Source organism: Hemicordylus capensis, chromosome 4 (genome assembly GCF_027244095.1).
Source record: "Hemicordylus capensis ecotype Gifberg chromosome 4, rHemCap1.1.pri, whole genome shotgun sequence".
Taxonomy (NCBI): domain Eukaryota; kingdom Metazoa; phylum Chordata; class Lepidosauria; order Squamata; family Cordylidae; genus Hemicordylus; species Hemicordylus capensis.
Genome location: NC_069660.1, coordinates 53340769 through 53361156, shown reverse-complemented (window position 1 = coordinate 53361156; position 20388 = coordinate 53340769). Strand labels below are relative to the sequence as shown.

The 20388-nt window shown below is 46.1% G+C and overlaps 1 protein-coding gene across 7 annotated transcripts in view; it reads right to left on the bottom strand.

The window, feature by feature from the left end:
- SYT2 (synaptotagmin 2) overlaps positions 1 to 20388 on the bottom strand; it is a 221367-nt gene that overhangs the window by 32855 nt on the left and 168124 nt on the right. For all 7 annotated transcript variants that reach the window (XM_053247071.1, XM_053247078.1, XM_053247072.1 and 4 more), the window contains one exon: positions 1171 to 1386. In XM_053247071.1, coding sequence (XP_053103046.1) covers positions 1171 to 1363 — 193 coding nt within the window. In that variant the 5' untranslated portion in view covers positions 1364 to 1386. The remainder of the gene's footprint in view (positions 1 to 1170; positions 1387 to 20388) is intronic.

Genomic DNA, 20388 nt, shown 5'->3' with positions numbered 1-20388 from the left:
ACGACTTTGGTTTTTCTATGAGTTGCATCACTCTGGGTGGTTTCTTAAAGCTTAATAACGAGAGGCTTGCAATAGATGTGTTTTCTCATTTATTCCGCTGGCATCTTCTTCGTGGTTGACATTCCGCACAGTCTAACCTTGGCATTAGGAAGGCTGCTGCTCATGTAAATGGCAGACCTGGGGCTGTTGCGGAGACGGGCTGCTGTGAATCTCCTTAAGACAGTGCATGGGCACTTGCTCTGTGCTACTTCCATTGGCGAAGGAAGTGCCTGTGCACCATTCTGAAGCATTTCACAACAGCCCGCCTCCACAGCAGCCCTGAGATTGCCTTTGACATGCACAGCAGCATCCTAACACCATCCTAACGCTACAGTAGGCTAACAATAAATAAAACTTTCACATCATTCTCCATTGCTTCAGTCTGGAAAATTATCACCAGTATCTTCTATATATTTTCGAATGAACTCCATCTGCTTTTAGTAGAAAACCACTCAGGTGAAAGTATCGCTCCATCACCTTTTCTAAACAACATTGTTTGGACAAATCCAAAAGACCCAAAGAGGGTAATATCTTTATTCTTAATAAAGGGGGCTTGTGATTCTGGTGTTGTTTTATTTTTTCTAACAGACCAACACAGCTACCCATCATGTTTTATGGCACAGAATATTTATCATTTAAAATATCTAGATCCTGCCATTCCAGCACACTGTTGCTCGGGGTGGCTTACAATAATTTTACAATTATAAAATCCAAGATTTAAAGAAGAGAGTAAAACAAAATAAAAGACAGAACAGATAAAAGGAGCCAGGATTAAAATGAGATGATAATCATAGCCAGTCTTTAAAGTCTTCTTTTAAAAGGAGGGTTTTAAAGTTCTTTTAAAAACTAAGGAAAGAGCAAGACTGATGAAGCCCTTCTGGGAGGGCATTCCAAAAATGAGGGGCCACGGTGGAGAAGCAAGACTCCTGATTTTGGCAGGTCTAAACAGTCCGTGATTCTACAGTTCACACCACAAATAACTGAAAGCCTTATTCTTGAGAGTCAAAGAAAAGAGGACATTCAAGGCAGCACCAACCTACGACACACTTTAAAATGGACAAGCAGTTCCTAGATATACTACAACATTTTTAGATGTTTCCAAGGCAGGGCCAAGAGATGTGAGCTACTTACAGGGAATCTTGTTTATCTGATTCATGAACTTTTCTTTAATCTTGACAAAGACATCCTCCTTGCTCCCCGCTGAGGACTCTGTTGAGTTATCCATTGACACTACTGGTGTCACTGTTGTGGTGGGGGTAGCATTGTGGTGGGGGGTAACAGCTAGCCTGGCTTCCGACTTTGAGAAGGGGAAATGCCACTTCATCTTGGCTGGTGCCTTCAGACCCCCTGAAACACACAGAAAGATTGCCAGTTACATCCCAGACCTAACACATTTCACTTTGTGCTGAGAACAACAGGAAAGCAGTGTTCCCTCTAAGGCGTGCACCTGTGTGCACACTCACACATTTTTTGATGTCCGCTCAGTTAATTTTTGATCCCACTCAGGTTGAATCAGGAAGGCCCCACTCTGAATGCAGGTGCGCACACTGCCTTGATACTGCCACCCAGAACAAAACTCATCCCGCACACAGATGAAAAAAATTAGAGAGAACATTGCTTTTTATGTGGGATGTAGCAACCATGGAAGCATTTGTTTTTCTAGTTAATTCCCACAAATAGATTATTCTGTTACTCAAAACTGAGCCACTCTCTCAGAATGCTCCATAAAGAATAATTCTGCTGCTTCTTTGATGGGATCCATATCTAATGCTGAAAAAGCAGTGGGGTAGAATCAGACCTCAGGAATCTGACTTCGCCTTCCAATCTCTGATTCATCTTGGATAATATCATTATCCAATACATGTGACAGTGGCAGGTCTATGGATTTGAAATGGCCTGCCCCAGTTCCATTTCCTCCTAACCCACCCAACCACGAACATTGACATATCCCGCCCCACAACACTTCTACCTAAGTTTTGTGCTGGTTTTGTACCATTTTGTGCCACAAACCCCAAACATCTCAACATCTGTTAATGAACATCTCAACCTGGGTTCCCATTTAACCCCCACAATTAAAATTGCCATATCCCCCCCAAAAAAAAAAACCTGCTCCCAAGTTTTGTGCCATCTCATTTAAGGGTATAATGGGCACCTCAAGTTGGGGTGACTAGTTACCCCCCCAAAAAAATATCAACCAGAGATTTGTACTACAAATCCCCCATTATGTGCTGCCTCACTTAAGAGTGTAGCAGACATCTCAAATTAGGGTTCCTAGTAAATGCTGGGGTTTTATTTTTAAAAGAGTATTGTTATATCCCCTCCTAACCACAAGGGGATCCACTCAAAACCTCATTTAGAGCTTTGTGTTTTTCTGTTTTGTGCCACAAACCTCAGGTTTTGTGACACCTCATTTAAAGATGAAACAGACATCTCGAATTGAGGTTCCTATTAACACCCCCCAAATTAAAATTGTGATGTCTCCCCCAAACCTCATCCAGGATGCTGTGCTAGTTTTACCCAGAAACACAATCTAAACAAGCCAGCTTCCTAAATACTTGATTCTACCATGCACTGTGGCATAAAGATGATTGTTATTCTTTCTCCACTGATAAAATATTTAATTTTCAAACATTAAAATTTTGTTTACGGTATTGTTATGATTTTAAAAATACTTAATGTTCACTGATGGTCTTCAAAATACTTTCATCCAGATGTGCACCTAGATAATTTTGGAGCCTGAACCTAAATGGCTTTGCAGGTCCCCCCCCACCCCATTGCAAGTTTAGCATCATGTTTTAACACGTAGATTCTTGAGGGCACAAACCATACCACCCAGAAGAGACTAAAGAGGATAGGGTGTGTGTGTGGAGGCCGTGGGCTTTGCCCCCAAGGTCCAGGGGTAAGAGTGCCTCTGCTTTCATCTCATTCCAAAGAGGTTCCTAATTCTAGCCTCTAGTTGGAATTTGCACCAGACAGGATAAAGTCTGATCCCTCAGATTTAATGGCCATTTTCAGCCCTGAATAATCACAGAGGGATGCCAAGTAAGTTTTGAAACATTGCATTATGTTGCTGAACCAGTAATAGGCATATCTTAGTGAAATGAGGTGCAAGACCATCTAGGACAGAGGTGTGCAAATGGCTGTTGTTGAACTACAACTCCCATCATCCCCAGACACAATAAATTTTGTTTGAGAATGATGGGAGTTGTAGTTCACGAACAGCTGGAGGGCTGCCTATTCTTGATCTAAGAATCCTAGTTAGATACACCCCTTTATTAATATCAAGACGTGATACTCATGTGATACTCACTGTACACATGAAGCCTGAAACACACATTTCCATGTACATGTTTAAAAAACAACAGGTGAATTAAGTAGTTCAGTTATACTCTGGCTTCTATGAGCAACTCATATGTCATACTTAAGCAATTTGAACAATATTTGCAAGTGGCAGTGCAATTATGCACCAAAGAACTTAAGACCCAGTAAAATGGAGATAGTAAATACACCAAGATGAGTTTGTACCCCACTGCTAAAACAGTTTACTATTTTGTCTTTTCTATTCATGTACTTCCAGATGAGATCTGACAGAGTAAATCACATGGCTTCCACAAAAATCCCTTCAGGCAAGAGTTCTTGGTGTTCTCTTTCCAATTGTTCAATGGTGCCAGCTGTGTCTAGAGGCTTTGTGAACCCTCTAGATGAGGTTCCAAAGGACACAAAATAGCACAACACTATCCAAAAACTCTGGATGATGTTTTGAGTGCACAAAACCTTGGTAGAAGTTCGGGGGTGGGGGTGGGATATGATAGTGTTCAGTTTTGGGGATTAGGAAGAAATGGAACTGCCTGCCCAATAGAAGGGGGAGGAGGTTTGCATTAAAGAACAAAGGGGGCACACAGATGATACTGAACCCTCTTTTCCACCTATGGCTTGCCATAAGCAAATTCTAAGGAGGCCTTGGCACCAGGTTTTCAGACTATGAAGCCAGAGAGAAAATATGGACTGATCAATGTAGCTTCCAACTAACGTAGGAAGCTGCTTTCTACAAAGTCAGACCACTGGTCCATCTAGCTCAGTATTGTCTACACAAACTGGCAGCAACTTTTCCAAAGTTGCAGGCAGCCCTATCTTGGAGGTGCCAGGGAGGGCTTGGAACCTTCTGCATGCAAGAATGCAGCTGCTTTTCCTAGAGTGGCCCCATCCCCCAAGGGGAATATCTCACAGCATTCCCATCTCTCATTCAAGTGCAAACCAGGGGCAAACCCATTTAGCAAATGGGACAATATCACAAGACCATAATTTGTATGCCTGGAGACCAAGTGTTTAGGTGGTATAAATAACTTCACATCATTAAGGAGGAACTGTACAGCCATGTGCTGCTGATGCAGCAGAAGCAGGGAGAGGAGGAAACAGCAACTTGCCCATCTCTTCCCAGGGTACTGTCATGCCCAGAGAAGGCAGACAGAGAAAGACCACTCTCTCCTGGCAGGAACAAACAGGTTATCTTTTCACAGCTCCTTCCCCCAAACTATTGTGCAGTGTGCCAGGAGCAAAACACAAAACAAGTGGTAAAAAACACCCACATTCATCTCTTTGATTTGTACAGCTGGCAAGCTATTTGCATAATATGCAAGTTAAGCGGCCCAGATTTGTGGAACTGGGATACGGCAAGCACACACAGAACTCTTTGTCAAGCATGCATGAAGTGTCTGCTCTGGCAGGTAGCAAGAAAAAGGAAGCTCTTCATTTCCCCCAGGGCTTCAGGAACAGACTGCACTGCAGCAGGAAGAATAAACTCCTTTCCTGTGCCCTCCCATCTTCCAGCAGCCATCTCCATCCGTTCCTTGTGCTCTTACAAACCTGAAAGAAACATTGCAGCTTCTGCTGCTCAAGGTCAGAAATCCAAGGTTTGTAGCCTTCAACTCTTGCCTGTCACAGATTCAAGATAATACTGAAGCCTACCAATTCAGTTCCAGAATGCTGTGTACATACAGCAGAGCTGACAAATGCATCTTTCATCCTGGACCGTATGTTACACTCATCTCCCTCTGCCCACATTATCACCTTTGCGACTTCCTTGTGCCATTCCCTGTAGAGGGAAATGAAATCACACACTGTAGCTGCCCCACTAGAGCCAATGGGGCCACAGCACAGTCAATCACAGATTCTGTGTTCGATTCCTACTGACTTGCCTCTATGTTTCATCAGAGTATGTTTCCCACCCCCCAGCCCGCCAAGTCTATCTAGGAACATAGGAAGCTGCCTTATACCATGACAGACCATTAGTCCATCTAGCTGATTATTGTCTACACTAACTGGCAGTGGCTCTCCATGGTTTCAAACAGGAGTCTACCACTGAGCCCCATCCCCTAAGGGGAATAGACTGTGCTCACATTCACCTATCCAAATGCAAACCAGGGTGAACCCTGCTGAGGTGAACAATTCATTGTGGATGCTTCAAGACAAAGCAACAGCAGGCCTGGTTAAACCTGGCAACAGCAATGCCTCACTCACCTCACGGGGCCTGGGTTTTGCAACACCAGATGAACAGTTTGCCAGCTGCAAACTAGAGCCTAGTTGGTTTTTCAAGTGAAGTGGGGACATCCTTGCCCGACAGGGCTTATACTATCTGGCAGGGAGACTGTTGTAGACGGCCTGGAAGATATTATAAATGCTTCCCTGAGGGAGGGCAGGATGCCTCCTCGTCTTAAGGAGGCAATCATTAGACCACTTCTAAAGAAGCCTGGCCTGGATCCCTCAGAGCTAAGCAACCTCAGGCCTGTCTCCAACCTTCCGTGGCTGGGCAAGGTGATTGAGAAGGTGGTGGCCTCCCAGCTCCAGATGGACTTGGAGGAAACTGATTATCTAGACCCATTTCATATTGGCTTTTGGGCGGGCTATGGGGTGGAGATAGCCTTGGTTGTCCTGATGGATGATCTCCAATTGGAAATTGACAGAAGGAGTGTGATTCTGTTGGTCTTTTGGATCTCTCAGCAGCCTTCGATACTATTGACCATGATATCCTTCTGGAATGTCTGAGGGGATTGAGGGTGGGAGGCACTGATTTGCAGTGGTTCTACTCCTACCTCAGAGGCAGATTCTAGATGGTGTCTCTTGGAGACTGCTTTTCAAAATCTGAACTTTTGTACAGTGTTCCTCAGGGCTCCATATTGTCTCCAATGTTGTTTAACCTCTACATAAAACCACTGTGAGAGATCATCGGGAGTTTTGGTGCAGCGTGATCAATATGTTGATGACACCCAAATCTATTTCTCCATGTCAACATTATTGGGAAAAGGCATAACCTCCCTAAATACCTACCTGGAGGCGGTGATGAGCTGGATGAGGGATAACAAACTTGGGCTGAATCCAGATAAGATGGAGGTACGTATTGTGCAGGGTGGGAACTTGGGAGAAGATTTTGATATTCCCATTCTGGATGCGGTCATGCTCCCCTGTAAGGAACAGGTTTACAGTCTGCGGGTGCTTCTGGATCCAAACCTCTCCCTGGTGTCCCAGGTTGGTGAGGCTCTGGTGGCCAGAGGTGCTTTCTATCAGCTTTGGCTGATACACCTGCTGCACCCGTTTCTTGAGATGAACAACCTCAGAACAGTGGTACATATGCTGGTAACCTCTAGGCTTGATTACTGCAATACACTCTATGTGGGGTTGCCTTTGTGCTGGAAACTGCAGTTGGTTCAGAAAGTGGCAGCCAGACTGGTCTCTGGGTCATCTAGGAGAGACCATATTACTCCTGTGTTGAAAGTACTACACTGGATGCTGATACATTTCTGGGCAAAAAAGAGCCAGCATGGTGTAGTGGCTAGAGTGCTGGACTAGGACTGGGGAGACCTGAGTTCAAATCCCCATTCAGCCATGAAACTAAGCTGGGTGACTCTGGGTGAGTCTTGGCAGCACCGCAATGGCAAACCCGCCTATGGAGCCACCCTCCAAAACGAGGTTAGGAGAGAGAGCGCTCCCCTACCCCCATTTTACTGATCGTCTTCCTGCCCTGCCTGTGGGGCTCCTGGCTGGCTTTGGGGAGGGGGATCCCCATAATGCACCACACAAGCTCTGTGGGTGGGGGGAGACATGGGGCAATGCGTCCGGCACTCTGACCCTTGGAGCTACTTGCAGCAGACAGTAATAATCCGGGCAGACAATCCGCCCACTTAAAGAACAGGACTGGATTTTCTGCGGGGAGGTAAGCATTTTAAGGTTTCCTCCCCGCTAGCCCTCTTGCCCTTTCTCACTGTTCTGTGCTTGTGGGCATCACTTTTATTTTGCAACCTTAGAAATAACCACATGTGTCAGTTTCTAACAATGGTGTATGCTGCATTTCGAAGAACACAAGCCCATTAACACTTGCATGTGGATGGCGTGACATTCTGGTCAGATGCAGAACATGTTTTTCCTTTAAAAACAAACACCAACAAATGAAAGTAGTGCTCGCATTTAACCTTAATAGTCTTGTGTAGGATAGGCTTTTGCAACATAGGCATGAACTGTATTAAAAGGAGAAACGGCTGATTCACATAAGCTTGTGCATCACTTGCTATTTCATTAGTCCAAGACTGATCACTTTGTCACCCACAGCTGAAAGCATGAACCACTTCCAGTGAAAATCACTGAGTCTGAGATGATGTGCAGCAGGGGGAAAAGGAAACTCGGTCTTTGATCTGCGATGGCTGCTTTGCATATACTAGTCATTAGTTGCTACTGGAATCATTAAAGGACAAGCATCCGTGTGTGCGAATTCATCCTCAGTCCACCACAGCAGTCTTTTAATCATCTAGCAAGACAAGTACTTTTGAACGTCACTGATCAGGCTGAACTACGGCCAAACTCAACATGACATGCAGAATTGGGCTTGATGCTGAATCTCTATACAGCAGTGGGGTGGGGAGCAGTTCAAAGTTAAGCATGGGTGGAGGAGAGAGGCAGCGGTGGCCCCAATACTCCAAATGCTGCCTTACTAGACAACCCTGCTGGGGGCCAGGCCCTTTTCAAAACAGACTTTTGCAAGCTTTGGAAGCAAAAGGAAGGTTGGCAATAGCCTCCTCGAGCTGATATATTTATTTAAACCATTTATACCCCGCCCCTCTGGTACACTACTGCTGGGGTGGCTCACAACATTTATTAAAGAGTTATAAAACCAGACGAATAAAATTAAGCAAATTAAAAATCCCAAGCTAAAAGTTAGCTTTTAAAATTTGAAATTAAGTTATTTTAAAAGCTAAAAATGAAGACTTATAAAAACTTCCAAGTTCTGCAGCAGCAAGGCCTTGTTGGCACCTCAATAACTGGCTGCCCTAGGTTACAGCCTCATGAAAGGGCCCCCTCTGGTTATTGGGAAAGCTGCAGCCTCTCATTTGCTTTCGTTCACCCCCAAATTATTACTTTTTGAATTTTGTTTTTCTCCTGGTGGGATTATGAGACTGGAAGTAACTTTCACTGGGAGAAAAGCAGCTAAAATATGGCATTTCCAGTACGAAAGTAAGTGTGTGTGTGTGTATGTGTGTGTTTGTAGGATTACAGATGAATACATTAAGCTGCTTTATGCTGAATCAGGCAACTAAGGACTTAGAGAGGAGAGTCTCACGATCCACCAAAAGCGGATGGATTAGGGGCTAAGCTCGCTCTCCCCGCAAACCCCTTCCCAGCGAGTCTCACTGATCGTGAGACTTGCCTCAGTGTTAGAGCATCTGCTTTGTGTGCAGAAAGTTCCAGGTTCAATCCCTGGCATCTCCAGGTAGGGCTGGGAAAGTCTCCTGCCTGAAACCTTGGAGAGCATCTGCCAGTCAGTGGGGCTGTTCTCATGATCAGAGCTACATGGGTTAATCCTCTTCTACCCAGATAGCTCTGACAGTCTGTGTCAGCAGGAGCCCTCCTGAGCCAGAAGCTCCGTCACAGATTGACTACCAGGTTAAAAGTAAGGTAGGAAGAGAACAAACCCCTTTCCTCCTCCTTAGTCATGTGTGCCACCACTGCTTCAAACACTGCTCCTGGGCATGGCAGGGAGGGGCCAGGCAGAGCAGAACTGCTGCAATGCTGAGGGTAGTCATTCCACTTCTCACACATTGCACTGTGGGATCCTGGAGGACCCAGCCCGAGTTTTCCCCCTCCCATCAGATTTCTGGAGCTTGCCACCATGCTGCTCATGTGGGCATGTGAGCTGCAGAGCCCAGGGGAGGCTTTTGTCATTGGGGAGGAGGCAGGTAAGTGCCTGCCTTCCCATCTACTCCCCCTGTAGGCAATTCAGAGCTTGATGGACTCTGGAACAATTCACCCTCCTATGTTCCAGCTAGTCCTGTATTATCTGCTCTGGCTGGTAGAGGTTCTCCAGGGTATCAGGAAATGGTCCTCTTAGTCCTGCTGCCTTCAGAAGACTGAACCTGGGACCTTCTGCATGGACTCTATCACTGAGCTATAGCTCCTCCCCAGGGGTTCAGCACTGCCTCTTACCCACCCATATTAAGCTTTATTATATGCTTGCCTCTTGCTTGTAATGCCAGCATTATATCTCGTTGCTCCCTGGCAGGCAGAAAAACTCCACTCTACCCTGATCTCAGCTCCCTTCATCTCCTGAACTTGTCACTTCACTCTTTCACAGAAGAGGAGATCTACATATTTATGAGCCCATATTTATGGCTGACGGGGAAACAATGAGAGCGCCTGTAGGCAACATCTCATTCCTGCACTTTGGCATCTCTAGCTGATTAATGCCAGTACGATAGCCAGCAAGTGATTGGTGCAGAAGTGCCCCTATAGTCCAAATGTAATAGATTATTTTCCCCCATGTAATAATTTAACACTTGAGAACAGAGCGGGGGGGATGTTTGGGGAGGCTGGGGAAGGACTAGAGATGTGGGTAGAGACGGATATGGAGAGATCTCTGCAAAAGCCAATTGGGCTGCTGCATGGCTAATAAGTCAATCTTTCGTTTCTTCCCTGTTGTAAATCTGAAGCCTCCATCAGTCATAAAGGGGGAGCTACTTAGCAATCATGCTTCAGTCTAAATGACAGCTTCTTAGGGCCATAAAAGAAAAGAGGAGGGGGGCGGGGAGGAAGAGAGGGAGGTGAGCACCTATCCATCAGGCCCAATCTGTTGGTGGAAAACAACACATGCTAACAGATTTTCTTCAGCAGCCATTGGACTCCAGTTTAGGAAGCAGCGGCAACAGGCAAATCATCATTTTGACTGTTTAAATTACACAACTGTAAACAGCAACGTGCAGAGCGTGGAGATGGCCAAAGGCGATGGCAGATTTGCTGACTGGCATCAAACTGAACACGGCAAAACAAAAGACCCATACGTTGCTTAAACTACCGATGTAATTGTGCACATGGCATTTCTGGGTAGGTATAATGTGCTGTCCAAATACAAACCATTTAATGTCCTACTCTAAAGCAAAAGAAAAAGGGCCTCATACAATTTATTTATTTTTATTTTTATTGCTTCATTAGTCACAGAAGTAACTAAAGATCTGAAAGTATCTTTTCCTCCCCCGTCCCTGCTGGAAAAGAAAGCATGTGCAAAACTGGAAAAGTGCAAGACAGAGATTTGGATTCAGTTTCAAGGAGGTTGACTCTAGAGGAATCACACTAAGAGGTCATTCACACAATCAAAAACTGTGTTCTACCCAGGTTTGGGAACTGTGTCTGCTCCCAATTTTCGGTTGTGTGGAAGTAAGGTAGGAGGAAAACCTGGGTAGAAGTGATTGTGTGGAAGCAAGGTAGGAGGAAAACCTGGGTAGTTTTTCCTCCCACCTTGCTTTCACACAATCACTTCTACCCAGGTTTTCCTCCTACCTTGCTTACACACAACCAAAAATTGGGAGCAGACACCATTCCCAAACCCAGTTGAACCAGTTTTTGATTGTGTGAATGACTTCTAAATGTTCTGATCTGCAAGCCAATTTTTTTTTTACATGAAACAACTAATTCAAGCTAGTTCCCTTTTACCCTATTTTATACCTAGGGGAAAAAAAATGTAAGTGCTAATATATCTAGTCTGAGATACATTACCTTTTGGGGAGATAAATTAATCCTGTCCCCCGAAGAGGACTACAGTGGGAAACCACTTGTATGCATGCTCCAGCTTCTGCTCTTGTGTTTTCTGTCAATGGTGTCAAGAATAATAATATGCCAGAATATTTTCGCAATTTGCTACACAATCACATGAAATTTTTGCCACCTTTTAACATAAAGTTATCATCTTGCTCTACACTCACAGTGCTTTTCATGTGACACAAAGATGGCTCTAAAATCACCTACACTGGCCTAAACCAAAACTAATTTAACGTCTTATAGAAGTGCAATAAAGTAAAGAACAATGAAATCCTTTTTTGGTTTTTAACGGCTAAGCAATAAAAATAGCATGCTGCCTTTTAAAGGCTTTGAAACAGTCACCACCTTTAATAATTGTTTTCCATTCCAACCAACATTAGATATTTTTAAAGGTAACTTGAGGTTCCTCTAGGAGTGTTCAGAGTGCATCACATATTACATGGTAATTGACACAACGGTGCTGCAAGGGAGGCAATGACCATCATCAATCCCCACATTGCACAGGAAAGGCAGAGGATGACTTGCCTTGGTAACTAATGGCACAGAAAAAATGCAAAGCTTCCCGATTCATAGCTTAATATCTTAGCCACTGTGCTTCCCCAGTTCTATGCTCCTGGTTGAGAATTTGATTGGCTATTAGCCACCAAGCTCTGCTTCTCTGTCTCCCAGAGTAGTGATGTGCAAACAGGTTTGACGTTGAACATGCTCGGGGTCGAACTGAGCATATATATATTTTGAGACCTTACCCACTCTGGGGGACTTGCTCTAGGTGTCAGGGGGATCCGGTGGGGTCCCCCTCCCCCCGCAGGCCTCCTTGCCTCCCAAACTGTCCCGTTCAGCCGGCTCTTCAGCCCATTTGTGCCTTCCCCCTCCAGTGTGCCAGCCATTTTGGAGGCCGCCATGCCCGTGCAATCAGTGTCTGCATGGCCTGGCATGACCCACAGGCTTCACAGGCTTGCAACGGTCTCTCTCAACTGCGCAGGCACACCTCATGGTTAGAAAGAATCGCTGGGCCAAACAGAGAGGCTCAGCATCACTCCTGCCGCTGCTGCCGCCAGGTAGGGGGAGAAGGACTGTTGGCCTCACCTCCCGGCCGCTGAAATTAAAAAAAGAGGTTCGGCATGGCAGGAGGCCTCCCCAAAAACAGGTTTCAGGGTAGCGGGGCCCCCAAATTTTGGCCTGAGCACCAAAATTGCCGGGTGTGCTCCTGACCCCAGGGTTCACTTCAACCTTGCTACACCTCTTGATATGCCCTGGGGGCATTCTCTATTCTTGTACAGTTGGTAAGTTCAGGCAGCCACTGGGAACAATTTGGTTGGGAGTTTAGAGACATAGGAAGCTGCCTTATACAGAGTCAGACCATTGGTCCCTCTAGCTCAATATCATCTCCACTGACTGGCGGCGGCAGCAGCTCTCCAAGGTTACATGCAGGAGTCTCTCCCAGCCCTATATTGAGATGCCCGGAACTGAACCTGGGACCTTCTGCTCTTCCACTGAGAGACTATGGCCCCATGGCACTACAGTGCTCACATGCAGACTCCCATCCAAATGCAAACAAAGGCAGACCCTGCTTAGTAAAGGGAACAATTCATGTTTGCTACCACAAGACCAGCTCTCCACCCCAGATCAAATTACCCCAAATCACAAAAAACAACCTGAAACGAGAGCTGCATATTCGAACTATCCTCTTGGTCTGCATCCACTTGGTCTGCCCAGAAACAGCACTGAGTTCTTAGCATATTTCTGCAAGTAAGCTCCAAATGTCTGCGCTCAAAATGGCAAAAAAATGTAGGGCACTCAAGAGAAAAGTGCAGAATCAGTTTGAGACTTGCAAGGAAATGATATGGGCAGCAAGCATAGCAAATGAATTAATAGTGCCTGCCATTGGGGCTAAGGAGAAATGAGAACAGTTTTAGATATTTGTTGCAAAAAAGAAAGAAAGAAAGAAAAAAGAAAGTGCAGCACTATTAGTAACTTGGGAGAGAAATGAAATAGTTCATTTAAAAATTGCCAAGATACTGAACTCTTCCCGCCCCGCCCCCCAACCCACACAATTTCTTCAAAGGAAATAAATACATTTGGACAAGGAAGAAATGATAAGCACACAGAATTTATGGCATTGACAACTGTCATTAGTTTTTGTAGAACACAAACTCTGGGAGATACATGAAACATATTGTTATTTCTGCTGATTTCACTTTGAAAGCAAGTGTCCAGATCCGTTAGCTGTAGAAGAAGGAATCACAAATAGCTGGAAGTTGAAAATATTTTTTAAAACTCACCCTAACAATATTTTGCAAGTATTATAACTTTGAAATAATCCTGTCTATACATTCAGTTTCCACAGTGTGCCAAAAATATAGAAATGCAGTGTTTTGAACCCTAACTTACACAAGTAGGGGGAAGTTTGTGCAATATGCATCTTCCCGATTTTTGGCAATTTGTTCCCAACCTCCCCAGCTCTCAAGAGAGGATTTTCAGGAGGAACAGGGAGTATCAGAGGGAGCGAGTGGGGAAGTTCCTGCCTGGGTAAGAACTTCCATCTGCTCATGGAAGTTAAGATGCATTTATTTATGTATACATACATTTCTAGCCTGCTCTTTCTCCAAGGAGTCCATAGTGTTGTACATGGTTATGTTTCTCCTCACAACAATCCTGTGAGGTAGGTTAGCTATCTGATAAGGAAATGCCTTCTAACCTGATGCCTGGCCTGGTCTAAACTAATTTCAGTTTGGCTATAAAGTGTGCTGGCTCAAATACACCAGGCTTGGCGATACAGAGCTGGTAATGCTGTGCGTACAGTCTTACAGGAATTTGTATTCATTTTCAGAAGAAATGGAAAACAAACCAATGTAGCCCATTCTATTCATTTTCATTAATTCATAAAACAAATGCCAAGAGTATGAATGAGAACACATGACTGATGTGTTATTCTTGCCATTCATCCTCATATGTAAGCCCATCTTCTTCCTGTTGTTTTTTCCCCCCTTGTAAACCTGTTTGAGAACTTTTCTGTGGAAAAGTGGCATATAAACAAAACAATAATAATAGTTTTCAGAACAGGGGAGGGAGTTTACATAGCAGTGCAGCTAAACTGTAGGGTCTCCCCCACCCACCACCACCAGAACTGTAAAAGAAGCCTCAGAGCTCATCCTTTCGGCTGCCTTCTGGAGACCACCCTGTGCTCCCCCACAATGCCCTGAACACCGTGTTGGCCAAAGAGAGCTGCCATTTTCTCCCACGACGCCCAAGAACCATGCTGTATCAAGGGTACTGTGGAAAAATGCTCCCACAACAGAAACCTCACAGAAATGAAGCAAGTCACACATGTCTAGGAGAGGGGAATGTTCACAGGGTTCTGCCCTCTGCAAGTTCCTCTGCAAAGTGGAGAAATTCAAAATACAAAGGGGATTTCCAGGTAGTGGGCTTGGTAGTGTGGTGGTTGGGTTAGGGGCTATTCAGATGGAACACAAGGACTCTACTATGTCAAATCTACATAACTGATTTGGGAATTGACTGAGGACCTTCTGGGAGTATTTTCCCTGTTTCTCAGAGGTAGCCTTTCGTTTCCGACCTTTTTGCTACATCAGGAAATCTAGAGGCGATTCTCACAATAGCTAGAGGGTGGGCTGGTAGGGCACGGCAGGGGGAAGCTGCTCTTAACCCACCTTCCCCTCAGACAACCAAACCGTCTGTTCTGGGTGCGCCCATGTGGACAGCCTGCTCCATGAGGCACAGTTCCATGAGGCACGGAGCAGGGTGGAGGGATCCAGGGACGGAACCAGGGGCGTAACTAGGTTGGAGTGGGCCCTGAGACAAGATTCTTAAATGGGCCCCCTCCACCGTCACCGCTTACCACACAAGAAGAAGACACACAGCGCGCTGTTCTTTGCAGGACTTTTCTTCCTCCACGGGGGGGGGGGGTCTGCACGCGAGTCAGCTAGCTTCAGAGGGCAAAGAAATGAGAGCTGCTTCTCTTTCTCTCCCCCCCGTCCCGCCTGCGCCCCAGTATTTTGAAGGTCTTTTGACACATACACTTAATTCCTGCCTAAAATTCTCCCATGGCCATTTCTTACCCGCTGGGGGGTTTACAGTCATCCTCTTGCCCTCTCATCTACGTGAGGCGGCTAAATGGAGGCACAGCACAGTACTACAGAATAAAGTTACTGTGGGTTGCGGCTGCTACTTGGCACTCCTCGAGCAAATAATTAAGCAGCCTCCCTCCTTCCTGCAAATCAAGCCAGTCCGGAGAGTACAGGTAAGTGTCACCCTCTCCGTTTGCGTCCCGGCTGCTGGGCAAGAACACTTATTGGATTTCTCAGCTCTTGTCGCTAAAAGAAGGCGAACATCTTTCTGCACGTGGCAAAATAAGGAAGTCTCTTCACCTCCACCACCTTCATAACCTCGAATTCCTATCACTTCTAAGGAATCGCACTCACGACCCAAGCAGACTGACCCGTTTTCCTTCCTGGCATTCCTGCGAGGGGGGTGGCGGGGAGCGCCGCTGGTTACCCGCTATGCAATCATTCCCCCACCAGCCCTGCTGGGAAGATCACCAGCGCAGCAGCATTTCCCACGCGCGCACTCGGCACCTGACTCTTCGTAATGGGGCTTCTCCCTCGCATGCGCAGTTGTGACTTTCTCTTTGCCACCTTGCTTCAGCTTGGCGCCATGCGAGAGCTACAGGGGGAGTCTTTGTGGGCTCGGTGGTTCTTGGGCGTATTGGCCCTAGCGGCGCTTCTGCCCCAATTATCCCTGAGTAGGTACAAGAGGGCGCAGCGCGGGACCCTTCCATTCATACCGCAGCGGCTCTTTTTCCTTCGCCGCTCTGCTCCCTCACTCTTAGGCACCGAGTTCCACCACACCACGCCTGGGAAGGCATCTGGGGGCCCCACCCCCTTCAGGCTTGGGAGGAGATGGGTCCCGCTGCTGCTGCGCGTAAACGCCTCGCTGGGTGGTGCTGGGTGGGGGAGAGCCTCTGAGGGGCCCCCCCAAGGCGGGGGGCCCCAAGACAACGGCCTCCCCCTGCCTAATTGTAGTTATGCCCCTGGACGGAACTTATTGTTCCAGCCTCCAGATATCCCACAATGCAACGCACAACATGCAAGATGAGTTGGGGATCTCCCCATCAGACGGGCACTCTATGTACCCATCTCTGTGTCTCCTTGGGTTGAACTCAGCCCAAGGAGACACACAATACCCGGTAGCCGGGGCAATGGGGCGTAAGTGCACCCTTAGCCTTGGCTAACAGCCGGGTTCCTTAAAAGGATTAGGTGGGTGGAGAGTGGAGGGACCCACGAGGGTCCCGCTGCTTCTCATGACAAGCCTAACCCCGGCTGGGCTGCCCCAAGCTGGGTTAAGCTGGTCATGCGAACAGCATCTTGGTTTCAGTAAGAATGCACATAATTCAGGGGTGTGTGAAAGAGCTTTTGCTAGGTAGTTTTTGCACTGTTTGAGGATTTGCATGACACACAGAGGCTAATTTCCCTCCTACCACCAAATGCTTGTCCATACTTTATTTCCCTTGCTTCTATAGGAAACCAGAGTTTCCCAGAGAGGGGGGAAGGCTGTCTGACAGCACCTGGATAAACCAAAGATTTACAAACTGTTTATATTGGAACAGTTCATTTAAAAGCACAATTCATACTGCTGTTTCTTTGAGGTGCCACACCACTGGGAATCTGGGTGTTTGAAGGACTGCCTTGTCCTGCATTGGAACACTCCTGCTATCCAGGGAGAGGGTTTTCTCCATTGTGGCCCCCTACATGACTGAAGAAGACATGGGTTGCTTGGTCAGGAATGCGAGCCAAGCCCATATGCTCTCTCCTCCCCATATCTCCTCAGTTTTGGCACAGAGATGTGGTGGTTTCAATTCTAATGTGTTTTTATTTATTGAGATTTTATCTGTTAGCTCTCTCAGCTAACCCGGACCGGAGCCATTCAAGATTTTAAAGGTAATAACTAGCACTATGTATTTTGCCCAGGAACATATCGGCAGCCAGTAGGGGTGTGCATGGAACCAGCTGGCCTGGTTCGGTTCAGTCCGGCACCCCCTCAAACCACCCCCAGTTGGGTTTTGGAGGGTTCGTGAACATTTTTGGCTGGGGGGGGGTGTCCGTAAAGGTTTTCCCCCCCACACACCGGCTTTCTTAATGTCCCCCTCCAACCGGTTCAGCTGGCTGTTCGGCCTTCCTGCTCGGCACGGTGGCCATTTTGGAGGCCATGCCCCTGTGCGATTGGCCTCTGTGTGCCCCTCCCGAAGTGTCGGGGGGTGTTCGGTCCGGGGTTGGACCCAACAGGGGATGATCTGGTTCGACCCCGGACTGTCAAACCAAAGAGGTTCGACGTAAAACTTATCGAACATCAAACCTGTTCACACATCCCTGGCAGCCAGTGCAGCTGTTTAAGAACAGGCATAATATATAATATAAAATGGCTTCTGAGCAGTTGTGTTTCCAATGAAAGTAGCCAGGCCTAGAAGCTATTTTTGGTCATTCTGTAGCTGCCCTGTCACACCACACTGTCAGGGTCACCTTTCATGTTACACAGTGGCCCTGGAGGGTCTATAATGCCTAGGTTCCAATGTGCAGAATGTTGGTCACCCTTCTTGGTTACCAACTGACATGAGAAACTTTAGCAGCAAAAAAGAACACGGATTATTGAGCAAGGGGAAACTAATCACATGTTGAAAATCAAAGACATAAGGAATTGTTGGAGATGGAGTACCAATGCATTGACCTTTTGCACCAATTATCCTAATGCCCACAAGGGGCATTGGGAGTTGAGGTAGATAGTGAGGGTCTCCTTTACCTGTCCCTGCTTTCCTCTACTCTATGACCACTGCTTTGACTCCTCTGGTTCTTCCTGTAGTGAGTCAATCATCTTCCTTTCCTCCTAGAGAGAAGATGGAAACATCTCTCTCTCTCTCCCTACCTATTCATTATGTAGCTGATAGATAGGGTAGGACTTTCCTATCCCAAATGTATTTCACTAATAAACCTATTTAGTTTAGACTCTACAGTGATCTCCATGAGTGTTACTTAAGTAGCTGCAACAACTAAACTCTGCACTCTTTAACTGGAGTGGTAGCTTCCTTGGTGCTTTGCTCAATAATCACAGACCCCAACAGGAAAACACAGCCCTTGGCAAAAAAGCAAGCAGGCAAACAAATTATGCTTCAATATATTCAGTCCCTTTGCTTCCAAATTACAGATTGAAAGGCAAGGAAGAAATTATTTCGTGGACTTCCTGTAGAGTATCTGCTACAGTGTCTCATGAGATCACACTTGAACGTGCAGTTCATGTTGACATAAAAATCTGTATATCTGGGCAAAGCTAGAAATGTAATTGGCAGGTGCACTACAAACAACAACATTGTCAATTACACCCACAGAGCTAATCCTGTGCGTGAATTAAATTAGAAAGCAATTCTTTTTCTTGTAAGAAGGTCAATTTGCTTCTTGTTTATAAAACTAGTATTATCCTTACACATGAAGTCTTTCAGCATCTCATTTTCCAAGGGCAATTCTCTTCTTCTGAATTGTTTGTGAAGCAAATGGCCTCTGCGCATGCACAGAGGTCATGAACTGGCCCTATCCACCCCCAGCACAGTACTTCCAGTGACTGTTGCTGGTGTCTATCTGATGTTTCTTTTTAGAATGTGAGCCCTTTGGGGACAGGGTTCCATCTTATTTGTTTGTTATTTTCTGTGTAAACCGCTCTGATCCATTTTTGGAAGGGCGGTATAGAAATCAAATAATAATATAATAATAATAATAATAATAATAATAATGAATATGGCCTCTGCATATGTGAAGAAGCTCAAAGTGGGCTGCAGACAGCCTGGCAGTCATTCAGGAGGCCGGTGGGGCGGCTTGGAGGAGCCCAGATTGCTGCCTCCTGCCAAGATTCTCTGCCACTGCAGATTTTAATTTAAAGCTACTTTTGCTCACCCCCCTTCCCGCCTTATGTCAGGGGATTCCCCTTTACAAGTATTGTCGCTGGATTCCCCTTTACAAGTATACCCAAACTAGTCCGTGAACCAATTCTTAGAACCAGGGGCCAGTCTGGTTCAAACTCGAACCACCTGAACCGGGCCGGTTTGATGTCGAGCCCAGCTTGCACATGCCTACTGTGTGCAATTCACTCTGAATGCACTCTGAGCAAGCAGCATTGAAATAAACAGGAACTGCACAAAAGTGCCCTTACTTTGAACTTATTCATTTCAATGGGGCTTGCATAGAAGGCACTCCCAGTACATTGTGCACATTCTGTGGAATCCCAAATGGTTGTGGTGGGACAAGGAAGATAAAGAGTTCTTGTCAGGAACTCCAACTTAGGACAGCAAACTCGCAATTGTATTTTAGGTTCCCAGCCTTAAAACTGGCAAAAAAATTAAAGAACAGAGAAAGAAGTAAAAGCGGCATAGACTGTGGCAATTACCTCAGTTTGTGCATATTTTGCAGATGTTTTTGTGGGTCTCATTCACCACACTTGATAACCTGCAAGCCACACAGTGCTTGTGAAGAGACTGTCCTAATGCATCACTTGCTTGTATGAAAGATGTAGGGGATTCTCAGAAGGCGTATGAAAGACGCACTCCATGCACAGGAAAGCACAGCGCTGGCCTGATATGTGTCCCCCACCCACCCCCAAAAGTGGGAGGGAGGGATTGCATCAAGCCAGTTACACATACTAATTAGGAGCATGAGAAGCTCCCACACAGACACATCCTAGCACTTGGTCTTTGAAGGCCGGCCACATCACTAAGTATGTCATGCTCTCCTGCAAGAAATCTTAAGGCAGGGATAATAAATTGTGGCTGGGGATGATGGGAGTTGTAGTTCAACAACAGATGGAGAGCCAAGGTTGCCTACCCCTGCCTTAAGGGATAAGACGAATTAAAACAAGCAGTTCAGGTAAGAACTAATCTGCCTGCTTTCCATGCGGCCGCCATCTTGGACTGGGGTGCATGACATCATCACAAACCATGCCCTTCAGGTGTCCCTATGTGGTACATTTATACCACATTTGGTGCAAATTTGTTCAGGCACTGCAAAGTTGTTTGGACACACACACACACACACACACACACACACACACACACACACACGGACAGCAAGGCAATCTCATAAGGCTCTCTTCTATGTGGAAAGTAAGCTAAGAAGTAGCTTTCAGCAGAACTAATGGAGCCTACTTCTCCCGTCTTTTAACATGGTGACTCTTACCTAGAAGCCCCACTCATGTGCTGTCAACATGGCTTGTATCGGTCTGTCA